We start from the raw sequence: 16,030 nt of genomic DNA, 5'->3' as shown, positions 1-16,030 counted from the left end.
ACTTTTTTGAATCCTTAACTGGAGGTAAACACTTTTGAAAACCTCTGGATTCCTTTCCAGCTGGGGGAGCAATTTTATTTAGTGTGTCGTATTTCCTGAAGCACTATCACACTCAAATCACTGTTCCTGCCCACTGCTTGGCATAGCTCAACAATACTGAAATGCACCCAGATGAAAACTCTTCCTCCTACAGGGCAAATGCAAGCTGTTTTTTATATATACTCCTGACGTGCAATGCAGGACACTCCCCTTGCAAACACTTGATTCAAAAAAGCAGAAAATTGAGAAGAGGGTTGGCAGAGGAAAGCTGAGGTATTTTGAGGTCCTTTCACTGTGCATTAGTGCCTTCATCTTTCCCTGAATCTTCTTGTATTGAGTCAAATGCAAACACGAACCTTGGCTGATTGGAAGGAAGCAGCCTGGGGTAGTCCCTGTTCCATCCTTCTCCATGCCTGCTGAAAATAAAGCCTCTCCAAAAGCTAAAATGAACCCAGTAGCAGCAGCTTTAGAGACTAACARAAGCCTTGACTGAGGAAGTGAATACTGCCAAGCCGTCTCAATGCGACATGTCTCCTTCAAAGGGACTCGGAGTTGCCACAACTATTCCCACTCTTAGAAGTGGGACCATCAGTTCCCTCCATTTCTGGGCAGCCTCCAAGCGTTTTCATGAGCACTTTTTTTTCATGGATGGTCTGCCCTAAGCATAGAGATCATGGTGAGACCTGGTGAGATCATGGTGGCACCCGGCCCTTTGCAGTGGGGGCCTGGGCAKGTATGGGTTGAGCAGAACACCTTCCTTCAGGCCCATCCTAATTCAAGCTGTTTGCTCTTGGACGGGGCTTCTGCTCTGAGRCTGCATCTGCAGTGGGGCTACCTGGGCTGATGTTCCCACTGCCATGTGAGGTTAATGACTTTCAGGATCAGAAAGCAGGAGAAAGCTAGGGTAGAAAGGAGAAAAAAAATATGTAGGTATCTTCTGGGCTCTCCTGTTATGGTAACAATGAACTTTTTAATAGTACACAGAAGAAAGAGAAAGCAGAGACAAGGGAGATGCTCCCCACTAACATGTTGCTGAGACCAGATCCAGGACTRCTCAGTTTTGGTATCTCAGCTAGGCCAATACCCCAAGACTTATATCCCCCAATATAACAGACAGGAGGAAGATCTCCAAGCCACTGTGATCCTGRCTCCAGGATCTCCATATCTCCAACAACATATCTCCAGGTAGATGCTAYCTCCCAGTCTCACACAATTTTTTGACAAATTCTCTCATAACCAATAAGAAAAAAAAAACTATTTACTTTTTTTTTCTAAATTTCTTGTCTTGTTTGCAGTGGCTGTGATTAGTATCCAGGAAGTTTTCTCCACTCCTCAAGGAATCTGGTAGCTAAGTCACTTTTAAAACTGAATTTGGAGGATACGCCAGTTCAGTTTTACCTTATGCCATTAGGTCTCAGGGTACTTTATTCATCCATGTGCCCTTGGAACTACCTCTTTTAGGTTTTTCCTTGATGTGATACCAGCTAAAAGATTGTAACAGCCATRGGTTGGATCTGCAACTAAATAAGAGGAAGGGCAGCACTGACCAACTCCCTGCTTTATTTGCTCTGGGATTTTTAACTGCTAGAGCTCAGCCTGTTCAATCCAGCCCATCCGAGYGCTTCGTCACCATTCAGTGCCTGTCCTGTCACCGCGCAATGTCTGTCCCCTGCCAGGTGTGTGAACATCACTCAGGTCTCCAGCCCCATGTAAGGAGAGGCCTGTGTTAGACCCGGCTCTTGGGCAGGCGCAGCCCTGCAGAGACGGGATTGTGCAGGATGCAAAGTGCTAGTAGAAACATTCCCTGTGGAATATGCCTGCTCACCCATTACGCCGTCTCTAGTTTGTCTGCCTTCTCTTGTAGTTCCAAAACCCACATGACTCTGAGGAGGGCTTGTGCTGCTTCCCTACCAAGGAGAACAAGGAGCAGATGCTACTTAGACCACAGAGCAGCTCATGAGTGGAAGAGAAGCACCAGCCTGCTTGCCTTTCACCAGGAAGGCACCATCCTCCAGCCTGCCAGCCCCAACAGACACATCCCTACATCCCAGGGCTTGCTGGAGGCACCGTCATGCCTAGGAGGAGCATCTTCTCTGACCTCTCCTATCATTATCAGCTTGCAGCTCAGCCCCTCTGGCTGAACCCATCCCCCTGAGGTGCTCAGCCACCATTAATGAGCAGACCTCCATTAATGCCTTTCCTAGACCTGGCAGCAGCTCAAATGGATCAGCCCAGGAGTGCTAGCCAGAAGCTAATTGCTGCTCATTTGAAAAGCAACTGCAAGCCCTGCAGTCATTAGCAGAAGGGGTGAGAGGAAGTGACTGCATAACCAGCAGTCTCTGGATCTTGTCCAGGGGCTTCAAACAATGGASCCTCCAGTTATAAAGCTAAAGAGCAGCTCCTGGTGACTGCCCTGTAGGTGGGYTAGTGGTCCCCAAGTCTCAGACATAATGTCATGCTCAGCCCTCGTGCAGTGTCAATGTCCCTCTGTCCTCCCAGGACTCACTGTTGCCCCAGAAGCTGCCTGGGAGGAAACATTCCTGGTGAAGTCCTAGGGATGTCCAGGGCTTCCAGTCCTCAGAGGAGCATCTCCAAGTGGCTTTGCCATCCAATTGGGTCTGTGACTAGCACTTTACCCCAGGAGTCCTGAAGTGAGCACTTGGGGTATCTCCTGGAGTGATCACCAAGCTGATAGGGGATCTACTGCCACTGATGTTCACAGCTGCTCTCTTACCACTCCCAATAAAGCCAGTTCACTGGAGAGCGAAAACTTAGGGACCTGAGGTTAGTGTGGAGATGGGATCACCCTCCAGGAAATGTTCTCACCAGTTATCTCCAAAGGTACATTTTCACAGGGATCCCTGGACATCCCAGATCCCACAGCAACCACCTGCAATCCTGGCAGTGCTGATCCACAAGGGATCTGAGTGGACTGGGTGAGTTTTCCATGAGAGTCTTGGCCTCACACATGGCTAACTAAAGTAAGCCTCTGTCCTTCCCATAATACACAAGCATTTCCCATCTTGTGGCTTTCTCATTAACCTCCAAGTTCCCTACACTCAAGTACCTTTTGGCTACCTGCCAACACTGCATCCTCATCTCCGTGATGGAGAGGCACTATAGGCCCAATGAGGGCTTCTTTACATATGTACCAGAGTCTGTCCCCATACAGGAGGTCTGTGCCCTGCAGCAGCCCTTTGCCAGCAGCTACAGGGAAGAAACGGTGCAGTTTTGGATGATGTTTTTGACCAAAAGGATCTGTAGTATCTCTCCAGCCTACCAAATTTGATGTTTCCCATGGTGCTGCTGCCAAGCAACACAAAAGAGCATGGCAATACACCTCACCATTATAGGATGTAGCCTAGAAGAGTAAGCAGAGTGTAGCCCAAGGCCTCGCTCACTGACACCTCACACGAGTGGACAAGGTGAAAAGATCGCTGCCAAGATTTCAGCTGGTGAGATCCAAGAACTGGATCTCATCTGGAAACTGGGTTGGTATCACCCTTCATCCATGCACCATATCAGCCACATGGAGCAAACTAGGCTGGCCCCATTCCAGCCTTCAACTGCCTCTCCAGGAGCCCTAAATTGGATGCAGGGGAGGGGAGGGAGTGTGGAGGAGCCTCCTTCTCAATTATTCATTATGAGATTTCAGCTGATGGAGCTGGGACTCTCAAAGGCTGATTCCTAATGGAGCCTGCAGATGTGTGTGGCCAACAAGCACTCCTGGGCCCTGAACAATTCCCACCTCTCCCATATCTCTACCGTAAACAGGCCACCTTCTCCTGCTAATGATGCATTAGGCAGTCATTACCCGAGGTTCACAGTTCTGCTCCCATCACACAAGGATCTTGGGCTGATGGTGCAGAAAGGACAGAGCATGTTCTCCAACCAGAGAAATCACACCTGCTGGAGCTGCCTGGGTCCCATGGACTTGCCCTCACTGAAGATTGCTGGAGGGCTTCAATGATAGGCCATTGAAGAGCAGCTTGCATAAAGAGGGGAAGAGTCACAAGTTACAGCAAAAACAGGCACAGCCAGAATATAGMACAGCCTTCAGCCTCTCCCTTCCCAACTATTTTGAGGCAGAAGAGGGAATGGATCACAGGGAACATGAGACAGCATCATCTGACATGCAAATTCCTGTCCAGTCAATGTCATCCCCGTGATAGTGTCCTTTAGGACATTTCCATCTGCAGGAACAGAAGATGTTACGGATGCTGGGTAAGCTGAGGAGGCMSTGGAAGGCTGAGGTGGAAGATGGGGACAAGAACGGCAAAGTTGGCTGATGTGCAGGAGGAATGTGCTAAATGAAGCATCAGGAGTACCATCCAGCCTGCTGGACAGCTGGCTCTATCTACTTTAACCCGTCTGCCACTTCAGACACTAACCAGGATTTCCTGGACCTTTCRCCTGCTTCTATCCCTGTGGATCTCCCATATCAGTATGGCAGTACTGGAAATGTGACCCAGGCATAGGCACAGCTCAAAGCACTATGTAACCAAAGAGGCAGTTCATGAGGACCTTGGGAAGGATGCTCGGCTCACTTGGCATAGTGCTGCCTATTGTTCCCAAACCCACTTTACTGTCCATCCCACATGGAGATCTATGAAGATCCACCCATTTATCTATTCACTCTGATTTCCACACACGCACTCCAAAGCATTCACTCCAAACCAGGCCCTGCGTTATTTATTGCAGCTTGTTTGTAGAGTTGTCCCAAGCAGCCAGCTAGCTCCTAGCCTCTTATCCCATTGCTGAGTGCCCTTCTTCCACGGTGCTGTGTCCTACAGCACTCCTTTCCATCAAGCAGATGCCTCATCCTGCACAGCAGCCCAGAGGATATGGCTCTGRCCCTTTTGCTGTGCTGATGCTATTAAACGACTCTCAATTTTGTGCACATGCATCCTGCCCTTCCTTATCTGGAGGAGGGTGCTATTAGCTTCCTCCTCGCACACATAAAGAAATAATTGTCCTAATGATTTTTTTTCTAGTAGGTCTGGTCTGCAAGCTCCTCTGATTACTGGTGGGGCAGCTGGTGGCTGTTTCTGAATGGGTTTGCTGGCCAGATACTGGGCTCATGGCGATAGGTAGGAGGAAATAGCTCCAGCATTGCTGGTGCCTCCCTGCAGGACGGGAGAAGAGAAAGAAGGAAGAGACAGGAAGATCTTGGCTTTTTCCATTGATGGAAAAGTGAAAGAGAGAGCAGGTCAGTTAAGGTGCAGGGGGCACTAATGGTGACCCATGGAGGGAGGGAGAGACCTGCAATGGGATTAGAAGGCAATCTCCAGGCTGTGAGCCCCTTGAAGCACATACATCCTCAACTAGAGGCAAAAGCACTCCTGGAAATGGCCCCAGTAGCCCCTAATGGCCCTGGACATGTGTGTGGTGGGAAGAAGAGCTGTGCAGTATCTGGGGGTGGCCTTGGCTTTCTAGGGACATCTGAGCCTCTTCCTCAGAGACTAGCAGCAGGAGAGAATTCAGGAAGACTTGGCTTGAGCCATTAGCATCAATAACYATGAAAAAGGGAACGGTGTCCCATTGGAATAGGAAGGAAAGAGAATCCCCCCGAACATCCCTCCGCAGTGCTTGCAGGCTCACACCCAAGATAACAGCCCATCAGTGGCACCCTGTCCTCCAGGAGCACCAAACAGGTGATGCYGCTCAGAGATGGGGTGGCTCTGGAGTAGACGAAGGGATGTTGATCCTGAAGAGCAGATGTGTAGGAGGGCTGTTCTCCTGGCATTGTCTGCACACCTGCACATCACCACTAGCAGTGCTGGTGAATCCCTACCGAAGGCTTTCTCCAGCGGATCTCCAACCCCTTGCTGAATGACCCTAACTCACTAAATAAAGGTAGAAGCTCTGGTCCCAGTGCACCACCTTCCCAAGGCTGCTGCCTCGGCCCTGAGCACCTTCTCTTGCCAAGCAGTGCCACCCTGTGGCAAATGCCTTCCCTGCCTGCAAATGTGGAGATGGCCTTGGACATCTACCCCAAGCGTCCAGGTCTGAGCATCACCTTATCCCTGGTGGCTGCGGAGCTGTGAAACTCAGCACTTATTTCTGAGATATGGAGTATTTTGGGGACTCAAAATTTATAATAAGGGGCTGGGAAAACCTCACTGAGTGCAACCCAAGGAGGAAAGGACTCCAGGTGCCAGAGTAGCAGGAATAGGAGAGGACATTATATGAGTGGCCTCTGCTGCTCCTGAGCAGGTCCCTGCAGCCCAGCCACTGGTGCCAAGGGTCCCGCTCTCAACTCCAGCAGCTCTCTGCTATAGCTGATGGCTCCCCTCCTTTACCACCTCCCAGAAGGACCAATGTCACCCAGAACCACCATCTGATGCCTAGGTGCACTTTAAAATAGCTTTAATGATGGGCATCTCACAGGAACAAGTCCTGTTTGCAGATGTGTTGTGCTGATGACCATCCCACTGAGGTCCCTCAGAAGTAAAGCCCTAAACCTTTCAGATAAATAGGAATCATGGACAGGCACCCTGCTTTTGCCCAGACAAGCAGCCCCTGAGTCATTGGGATGCCCCGATTTTTTCCAGCCAAACAACTACTCACAGAAACTCTCCAAAAGAGTAGTCAGATAGAGCATTTTCTATCTACAGAGCAGGAACTAACACAGCTGACATGTCACAAGTAGGTTTTATTTGATCCCATGAAATGTTTTGACTGATCCCCAGACTGACTCATCTCACTTGGTGGAGCTGCTGGACATGTTTGTCCCAATTGAAACTCAAGCTAGCAATGGAAATCTCCATTCTGCAGCCTGGGAAACATGTGTCAGCTCTCCTTCCCTCACCATTCACCCCTCTGGGCTTCTCAGCTTGGTGGTTATGGCTGGGACCATGGTGTTCCTGCTCCCAGATGAGGTCAGGAGGACCAGGATGAGCTCATCTGGGTGCATTCCTGAATGACTGGGCAGAGAGCAGAACCCATGGGGTTGGAGTCTGGGTCAAGAGGCCAGAGGTGGCAAAGAGCTTGCACACACTTTGACGGAGGCATGCAGCCTTCATGGGAGCATAGGAGACCGGGAAATATCTTATACATCTGCAGCACCTCTGGGTGGCTCTGTCACGGGGGAGATCAGCTGCCTCTATTTCCTGAGGTGGGGCACAAAGAGGTCTCAAATCTAGATTAGGCAACTCAAAGCTCTTCACCTCTATCCAGGGCCTCCAGGGCCCATCTCCTCCAGGGCCTGCAGATCAAGACATCCCTGGAGAACAAGGTCAGGAGGCACAGGAGGCAGGTGGGTAGGTAACTACTTTGGCAAAGGTAAATATGAGCTGCTGGGTCTTAACCCACAGGAGCAGCAGATCTCTTTGCTCCCCAGGGAGCACAGCCTGGCATCTGTCACTTCTTCCGTCTGCCTGACTGATACTGGGGCTTTCCCWGAGCCAGCCCTGGCACAGCTGCCCAGGTCATCTTGGCAAAATCTGCCCCAGTAGGTCCTTGTGGGGTCAAGAAGATGGGAGGACACCTCACCGAGAGAGGCCCTGGAAACACCTCCCAGTTCCTGGAGACATGCCACCCTGTCATGGTGGCCCTGCCCACAGCTGACAGCTGTGTCCTGGTATCCCTGCAACCCACAATCCAGAATAATCCTGACCACGTAGCACCCTGCCAGCTGTGCCCATGCAGAGAACAATCTGAGATCTATGTAGGTGGCCCAAAAACCCACTCTGCAGGTAGATACGTGCTTGCAAGCAGATGTTCCAGAAGACATGGGACTCAGAGCTCCTGCCTTGGAGTCTTGGTGATAAATTGTCCTGGTGGGCTCCTTCTAGAGATAAGTCTGGCCCATGGTCAGGACTGCTTTGTGACAGCTTGACCACGGATGCAGGAAGTTTCTCTGTCCTGGTTTTCCATTAGCTAGGAAATGCAAAGGCATGAATTCATGGTCCAAGGAGGCTGTGCCATGTATTCCATATACCCTGGAAGCTGGTCAAGAGACTGAGRATCTCCAAAAGTCCCACAAGCTTCTTCAATGACCATCTCCCAGGCACAGAACCTCCCTGGGCTCCATGTGCATGGGTGTCATAGTCACAATCCACCAGGATCCAGGATGGAGGTGAGGGGGTCGGCACAGGGGGCAGCTGTCCCAGTGCATGACTATGACAGCCCCAGATGTCACAGAGTGCCAGGAGGAGATACCACCCTCTGCTAAAACGCTGAAGGAATTGTTCCCGCTGGCAAGGTTTGACCAGCCATGTTTTAACCAAAAKTGGCAGAAAATGACAGCAGTGACACTGCAAGATCCCTGAGAAAAGCAGGAGAATTCATTCAGTCTTTGTCCAGAAGAGAGAGTTTCACATGGAATTTCTTTCTTCAGAAGTCTTTTGAGGGTGTTCCCCRAGCCCACAGCATCACACATCTTCACTCAGATCCCTCCCAGACACAGTCTGGGGATAAGCCAGGTTCAGTCCCCAGAGACTAGCTCAGGACCAGGACTGCTCATCTCGGCCGACACCTCTCCATAAGGATGGCCTGGTGGGAACGACCTCCCGCTCTCACTGCGAGTCCCTCTTCACCAGCAGCAGCCACGGGAGCACAGCCGCGAGCAGTGCCACAGCCAGGATGAGCAGCACAGCCAGGGCGATGGGCGACTGGCAGCACTTCACCCCCAGCGCAGAGCTGGATGACACCGAGCTCAGCGTCTCTGCTCTGCTGCTCCTCCTCAGCGAGCCACAGCATTCATCTGCTAGGGGCATTCCGTGGCTGCTGATCATGAAGATGTGGGCTTCCCGTGCAAGCTCTCCTGGGATAGCTCCAGGATCCACAGGGGCATTTCCAGGGCTGCGACATCGGTCAAAGCTTTGCACCGGCATCACAAAATGGCTGGGAACCACCAAGGTGTTAGAAGGCTCCAGTCTGGTCGGGTGGGACAGGGAGGAAGGTGACAGAGGTATTTCCAGCGTCCAGGGGTTTGTCTCTGCCTTAGGTGGCCAAAGAGCCTTCTTCTTGCTGAGGAAAGTCACGTAGCGACAGACAGGGCAGATGATGCTGTTCTGGACCTGGCCATCCAGCTTGGCGGAGAGCAGGCATTTCACCAGGCAGTCATGGCAGAAGGTGTGTCCGCAGCTGAGCCTCCGCCGCGTGGCCTCCCGTGGATGGAATTTCTCATAGCACACCGGGCACTCAGCWGACAGACTCTCCTTGCTAGCTGAGGTCTCAGACATCCTTGCTCTGACAGTCACACACGCTCCCTAGCTGTAAGAAAGAGACACGATCGATTATTAAGGGTCTTAGTTATAAGTGCAGAGCCTACAGTTTGGCATGATGCATGTCCTCCTCACCATCACTCCTCCTCCTTCCTTCCCTCTTGGCCCTAGCAGTCAGGACAGAAGGTTACATGAGCTCAACGACCCAGGACCTTTTCAGGAATATTAAGGCTCTCAGCCTTGGCTTTCTTGCACCATATCTCTAATGGGAGGATCTCAGCTTCCRAGTCACTAACAGCAACAACCTTTGCAGGCAAAACTTGATGGAAACAAACATCAGCTCCTGAGTGGAGGCCTGGTACAGCCAAAAGGGACATTCAAGGAAATTCAGCATGTGTCATAAGCGCTTCTGTGCTCTGCTGTAAGCTCGCAAATCTGTGGGGTGACGGGGGAACTCCTACCCAACATGGTCCCACAAAGACACATGCCAAGAAGAGGGAGATGCTCCTATACTAGGYGAAAAAGAGGAGGAGAGACACCAGGTCAGTGGGAGAGATGGCAGTGCCCATCACACAGGGATGGAGCAGGGAACAGGCTGTCCATGGAGCAGGCTGCAAACACTCACGTTAGGCTCCTTGCAGGGGCCRGAGGACTCCCCAGCATGCTGGTCGCACCACAAGCTTCTGCAGGTGGGTGCTGGAGAACGGTGCCACCTTAGGAGCCTGTGCCTCTGCTAGTCACAAGGGGAGGGTGCGGATCAGCCCAGCTGCCGTTCCTGGCCCCCACCCTGGCCCAGGGAAGACAATAACCATGGAGATCCAGGGGAGACAATAACCGTGGAGATCCATGAACCTGCATGCAAGCTTCATTCCAAGTTCTCCTGTGCCTTTTCCAGAGTCGAGGGTGTTCGCATGGTAGCTTCAGGATACACAACACCCTTCTCTTTGTTTAGTTCTGCAGTTAAAGCTTCAGAAGCAAGCCTGTTTCTCAGATCTCGCAGCCTTTTTTGTCCCCAGTCTGCAACCCTTGCCTCAAGCAGGGACCCAGTCCAGGTTGTGCACCCTTGCATATCCCCACAGGCATTGTGGAAGGTGTCACACTCCCTTTCTGACCACTGTCTCCCTCTTTCTCTTGCTGCCAGCCATGGTATTCACTGCTGGAGAGGACGGCATGGAGGCCTTGGAGCTGGAGATACCTCCTCCAGGAYAGCCAGAAAAGTGCAGTCAGCCATCACCACTCCCCTTGTAGGAGAACAAAGACCAGGCTGTTGCTTTGCTCTAGGAGTCATCAGGGATTTGATGCTTCCCCAGAAGATCCTAACCCCGACAGCATGCTCCTCCTTGCCCAGGAGACCACGTACCTGCTGCAGGGTGCCCGAGCAGGGGACTCTCCATGCACTCTGCTGCTGCCTGCAGAACCGGAGCCTGCTGTGCCGCAGCTGAGCACCCACGAGCAGGAGGACCGAAGTGCCTATATAACAGGCAGGCGTTTGCTCTGCATCTCATTCCCGGCACGTTGCGCAAAACCAAAGTGAGGACAGGGACAGCTCCCGGRGAGTGAATGTGGAGGAACTTGTTTGGGTTTTAAAGACTCCCCAGTTGCTTTGCTGGCCTGGAAGTGGTGAGGAGATGGTGTCAGGCGTCAGAGGGCAGGGCAGTCCTGCCGCCTTTCCCTTGTGTGGTGGGAAACCATAGGGGTCAGSTCATGCCAACACAGGCACCAAAGTGGATGCCAGGACCATATTCCTTTTTACCTACAAAGCAGAAGGAGCTCCAGGTCCTGCACAGTGAACTTCTCACCCCATGGGTGGGGTAGAAATTCCCAAACTTCCCAGTATGATGGGCTGCATAGCCAGTACTTCATGTCCCAGGGCCAAACTCCTCCCAGATGTATCTTTCCTTCTGTGCACACTCATCTCTCCAATCACATACCTTCATACCCCAACCCCTCACCCTGAGCAGATCTTCATCCCTATGCTCCTTGCCCTCCTCATCCCCCTTATATATCTTCCACCATTATATATCTTCCCACCAGGAAAAAATGTGGAGTCTCTAACACAGAAAGCCTTTAGGATGTACTGGAAAGAACCTGGACATGGCAAAATGGTCTCGCCTTGCGGAAGAGAGATGCTTTGCAYCACCCTGTGAACCTCCAGCCTCAAAGAAAATGTTGAGGGCTTTCCAGGGTCAATGGGACAGGTAGTAGGAGACATTAGTAGGAGACTACTACATACTTGGCATCCAAAACTCAATTGGATGTGGCCTGGGGTCCCTCAGTAGGCAGTGAGGTCAAGTGGCTGGGAGCCCTGTCGTGTGCAGGGCTCCCGGTGTGGGCAGCAGTATCGCTCCCCATGGGCGCAGCAGTTCCAGCAGTTACAACACGGAGCAGGTTTCTGGCAAGAGGAGGATGAACAACCCTGAGCTTGGGCTGCTCCACAGTGTGGGGAGCTGCCAAAATGTACCTGCTCTCCCGATGCTTCACRGAGAGCACCTGCAGTTTGGAGCCTGAGCTCAAGGCACCTCCTGTGACATGAAGTCCCCGTTCCTCATGCTATTGAGACCCTTCCGCATCCCATCCGCTCAGGATGAGGAGCTGAGCACTTTCCTTGTTACCCCAATTTTCTTGGAGTGTTGAGAAGCTCAGGTGGAAAGCTCTCTAAGCAGATATTGCTGGTGTTTATACAGTCACTATCGGGCTCCTATCTCCAAGTCCTGCAGCCTCCTCCTGCTCTGGCAAATCCCAGGATGCCCAAACCACCAAGCCCCTGTGCTGGCTCCCCAGAGCTGCATTCGCACTCAGTGAGGTCTCCACCACAGAGCAAGTTATTTGGGCCAGTGAGATCAAATTTGGGCCAGGCAAGCATCTCCCCAGCTTCCATTCACTCTGCTGGCCCTGAGGCGGGGTTGAAATTCCTGTTTCACATAGTTTGAATGCTCTCCACCATCAGAAACTATGAGCTCACTGTGCTAGACACAGGCACTGGAAAAACAAGTTCGCCTCCCTTGGCTGCTTTGACCACACTGAAATCAAASGGATTTGGGCACACCACAACCTCATCTTTGTCAGCAGTTTCGTTCTTTCTTCAGCACAACCTTTTTATTCCTGATGCCCTTGCCCCACTTCCACGTGAGATCGCCTCTTCCTTGTGTGATAGGATTTAGTCTGCAGGTGCCTGAAGGAAAAGAAATCACGTTGAGGGAGAAARCAACTGCCAAAAGGCAGCTGTGCTTCTTCTCTAGCTTTGAGAGGTGCAGCTTGTCCCCACAATGTCAACCCACTCAACCTCGGCACAGAGCAAGGGAAGGGCTCCAGCATCTCCTACTCTAAGTGAGAAGGCCACCTGGCCTCAGCTCCGCTCCCGAGGTTACCTCCCACACCTGCTTGGCATTAGTGTTGGTGGGAACCAGTGAGGAGGGGACATTTCTGACCCAGGACAGGACCCGATGACTGGGTCACCTCCCCACAATCATGACAGATTTGGGGCCTGTTGCAAGGACAGCTGCAAAAAGCAGCAAATACAAATTGATTTCCAGCAAACACAAATTTATCATCCAATTTTTTTGCTCAGTGGTGGGCAGGAACCTAGTGGGTAAATCCCAGGTTTATTCTTGGTGGTCAAGTCAGCTCCTCTTGCAAGATGCATGTGAGGAGCTTTGTCCTTTACACACAACTGGTCTCTAAGGTTGGTGGCTGCTGGAATTATGGGCCAAGGGGAGTGTTTAAGGACATTAAACAAGTCCTTAAACAAGTGCTTGCCAAAAGCTGGAGGAGAAATCACTGCACTCGTGTCTTATATTCTCTAAGCAGTTTCCTTCAGCTCCATGTATCAGGCCCATGAAACAGTGGCTGTGATACCACTACCTGGTGCCATCACTGCCTTGGTGACCTCCACGTAGCCACAGATCCTTCCCAGCAGACTTGTCTCCCTTCCCTGTTCAGATGCAGGCAGGTGAAACTGCTGCCCCGCGGTGCCGGACGGGCAGGTTGGGCCTGCTTGGCCACACACCACAGCACGTGGCCACAGAAGGCTGCCTTTGCATGCCTCTGCTGCTGCTCCTCTGCTTCTGACGTCCACACCTTCCACTCCTGGTGCTGGGTTTATTAAACCATTCCCATCCGCGTTGGTGACCYGGGCTCCCCAGGCTCGCATGACTGATGATGTCTCACATGCAGGAAGCTCTGTTGGCATGAAGCATATAGAGATCTTCCAGCCCGAGTTGATCTGTTTTCCCTCTCTTTCTCATGGCGTGATTCAGATTGTCCTTTCACCTTCATGGGATCTCTGGGCTCTCTGGTTTCACCTTGCACGGGCAGGACCAGGCTCTGTGACCTTTGGAGCCAGGTGACACCAGGGATGCTGGGCCACCTGGTTGCATGCCATGGTCCCAGCTTGTGAGTGAGACTCTGGCACTCCTGTCCCYTCCCGGGCACAGCTAATTCTCCCAAATCCTCCCCCTGGCCTCATTGGTTTTTGTTGTTGTTTGGTTTTTGTGGTTCTTTTTTAATTTGTTTTTCCTTAGCAAAGCTCCACACACGCGAGAGAGGATCCTGTGAAAAGGTATAGGATTTATCTGCAGCTCCTCAACCTCAAGCTGAATCTCGCAGGATTTATGCCTGACCCATTCTCCTCCCAGCACTTGAATGGACTCCAAAAAAAAAAGGTGAATATCTGGCAGGGATAAAACCAGAAAGTCTGACCCAAGCTTTTGTTGAATCCTGATGTATACAGAGCAGAGATACTGCCGTACTCACTGCCAGCGGTCCAGGTGTGGGACATACCCTGTCCATTGGACCCCCTGAATGGGAGGATTCAGGGCTGGGAGACCATGATTTGGCATCAGCTGTGAACCAGGTTAAGCCAATCACTCTCAGTGCTAAACTGAGCATTTCACGTGGATTCAGAGCATCTTTTCCCCCCAGGAATCTCCGCACTATGCTGGGTCCCTGAGATGCACTGCCAAGGTGCCCATGTAGGGAAGATGGCCAAAGGTCGGTAGCAGGAGCTGAAGTGCCAGGTCTCACCCTGGGCTCTTTTTGCTGTATCCAGAAGGTGGTGCTCTTGGATGGGCTTTGTATGATGGGACGGTCCAGGGTGCCAAGAGGAAAGAGCAGTTGCAGTGCCAGGAGAACTGGAGCAAACCCCTGCATGGGGCTGCCCTCCCAAGCCGGGATGCTGCCCCTTTTCCAGGAACTGTGCAAGAGATGGGATCTACTCATGCTACCGCAGATCGAAACTCTGGCCCAGGCCATTCTAATGGCACACTCACGCTTAGCAAGCACCGAGGAATAGCTGGAAACCACTTTCCAACTGTCCTTTTCCCATCATGACAAGATCTGCTGAGCAGCTGCTGCCTGCATTGCTGGAGGACCTGAGCAGGATGCCTCTGTCTTGCCCCTGCCTCCCTGCTGCCATTAATTGACCATCCCATTACGGACCAAAGAATCTCCTGGAGCCCTCTTCTGACACCAAATGTCAGCATATTGGCACACGCAGGTGACCTCAACCAATGCAGAACCACCCAGTGATGCTGTGAATAGGGTATTCCCATGCCTAGGAGGGCTGCTCTGGTCCCTGGGGGCTCCTGCAAGGCTCTTTCTCCTTTTCTCCCTTTCTCCCTTTCTCCCTTTCTCCCTTTCTCCCTTTCTCCCTTCCTTTCTTCCTTTCTTCCTTTCTTCCTTTCTTCCTTTTCTTGCTTTCTTTCCCCAAAAAGCTGTTGTTCTACCACAAGCTTGAAGGTAGCTCTTCTGCACACTCCAGGACTGAAGCCCGTGGCCAGAGAGTGAATTGGCATTTGCACTCGGTGACACCAAGTGACATCTGGGAAAAGCAGGATGGTGGATACTCACTTTATTTGATGCCAGACACTCACTTTGTTTCGCACCTGAAAAGACAGTGTCAACCCTGTGGGTCCTGGATGGGGCAGTGACTTGGAGYTGCACCAAGGCAGAGATTTCTGGATTGTGCAGAGGGACAACACAAGCAGCACCATTCTGACAAGCCTCTGCTCCACACCTCCGTTTCGCAGGGACATTATCACTGCACGGACACAAGCAGCGCCCCTGTTTTCCCTCAAACACGCATTATCCATTCTCTTTCCTAGCGCAGCCAGTGACCGTCTTTCCTCATCCTTAGCGCTCCCGCTTCCCCTCCCAATCCCATGCGGTCATCCCCCCGCTGGGATCCTGCTCCGGCGGCTGCCGTCACCGGCAGCATCGCGAGCGTCGCGGCAGAACAATGACGCTTTGAGGCGCGGGGCAGATGTGCGGGGGAGAAGAAGGCGCCCATTCAGCGGCGCGGCCGGGGGGCAGCTGCCAGCTTGTCTCTCGGGGCTGCACTTGCCCCAGCGGCAGCGTTCGACCCACGGATTCTCCCTGGGAACAGCCCCCGGGATGGCGAGTGGCACATTGGAATGCAGGAGGGGTCTGCCCTCCAGCTCCACAAGGGTGGATTGTTCCCGCGRCTCTGGAGGAAGGGTGGCATTTCAGACACAAGCATTGGCATTGAGGAGGTGAGGACACGAGCARGCTTTGGACCCTGTGCCTTGCACGCAGTGTGCAGGACAAAGTGGGTGTCCTTAAGGTGCTGGGACATGGTGACACCTTGAGGACATGGCAATGCCACTGTGTGCACATCCTACATCCTACATCCCCTGGGAGCTGGTTGAAAACCTTCTGCGGGTCTCGTTCTGTCCTCTGAGGCWGTGGGTCTCTGAACCTGTTTAAGGTCTGGGAAAGTCAAGACTGGGATATATGTCCCAGCTGTGGCCACAGTGGCAAAGGACAGACACCATGTGCCTGCTCCAGGCCCGTGCAACAGTGCA

At 52.2% G+C, this 16,030-nt stretch overlaps 1 protein-coding gene across 1 annotated transcript; it reads right to left on the bottom strand.

The window, feature by feature from the left end:
* Window positions 1-8,558: 8,558 nt before the first annotated feature.
* Window positions 8,559-9,227, bottom strand: RNF222 (ring finger protein 222). The gene has a single exon (XM_026051349.1). It carries the CDS (start codon window positions 9,225-9,227, stop codon window positions 8,559-8,561), a length of 669 nt encoding a protein of 222 aa, XP_025907134.1.
* Window positions 9,228-16,030: the final 6,803 nt, after the last annotated feature.

Source organism: Nothoprocta perdicaria, unplaced genomic scaffold (assembly GCF_003342845.1).
Source record: "Nothoprocta perdicaria isolate Ctin4 unplaced genomic scaffold, notPer1 scaffold_75, whole genome shotgun sequence".
In the NCBI taxonomy this organism is placed as follows: Eukaryota; Metazoa; Chordata; class Aves; order Tinamiformes; family Tinamidae; genus Nothoprocta; species Nothoprocta perdicaria.
Note: the sequence above shows the minus strand (reverse complement) of the source record. Positions and strands in the feature narration are given on the sequence as shown.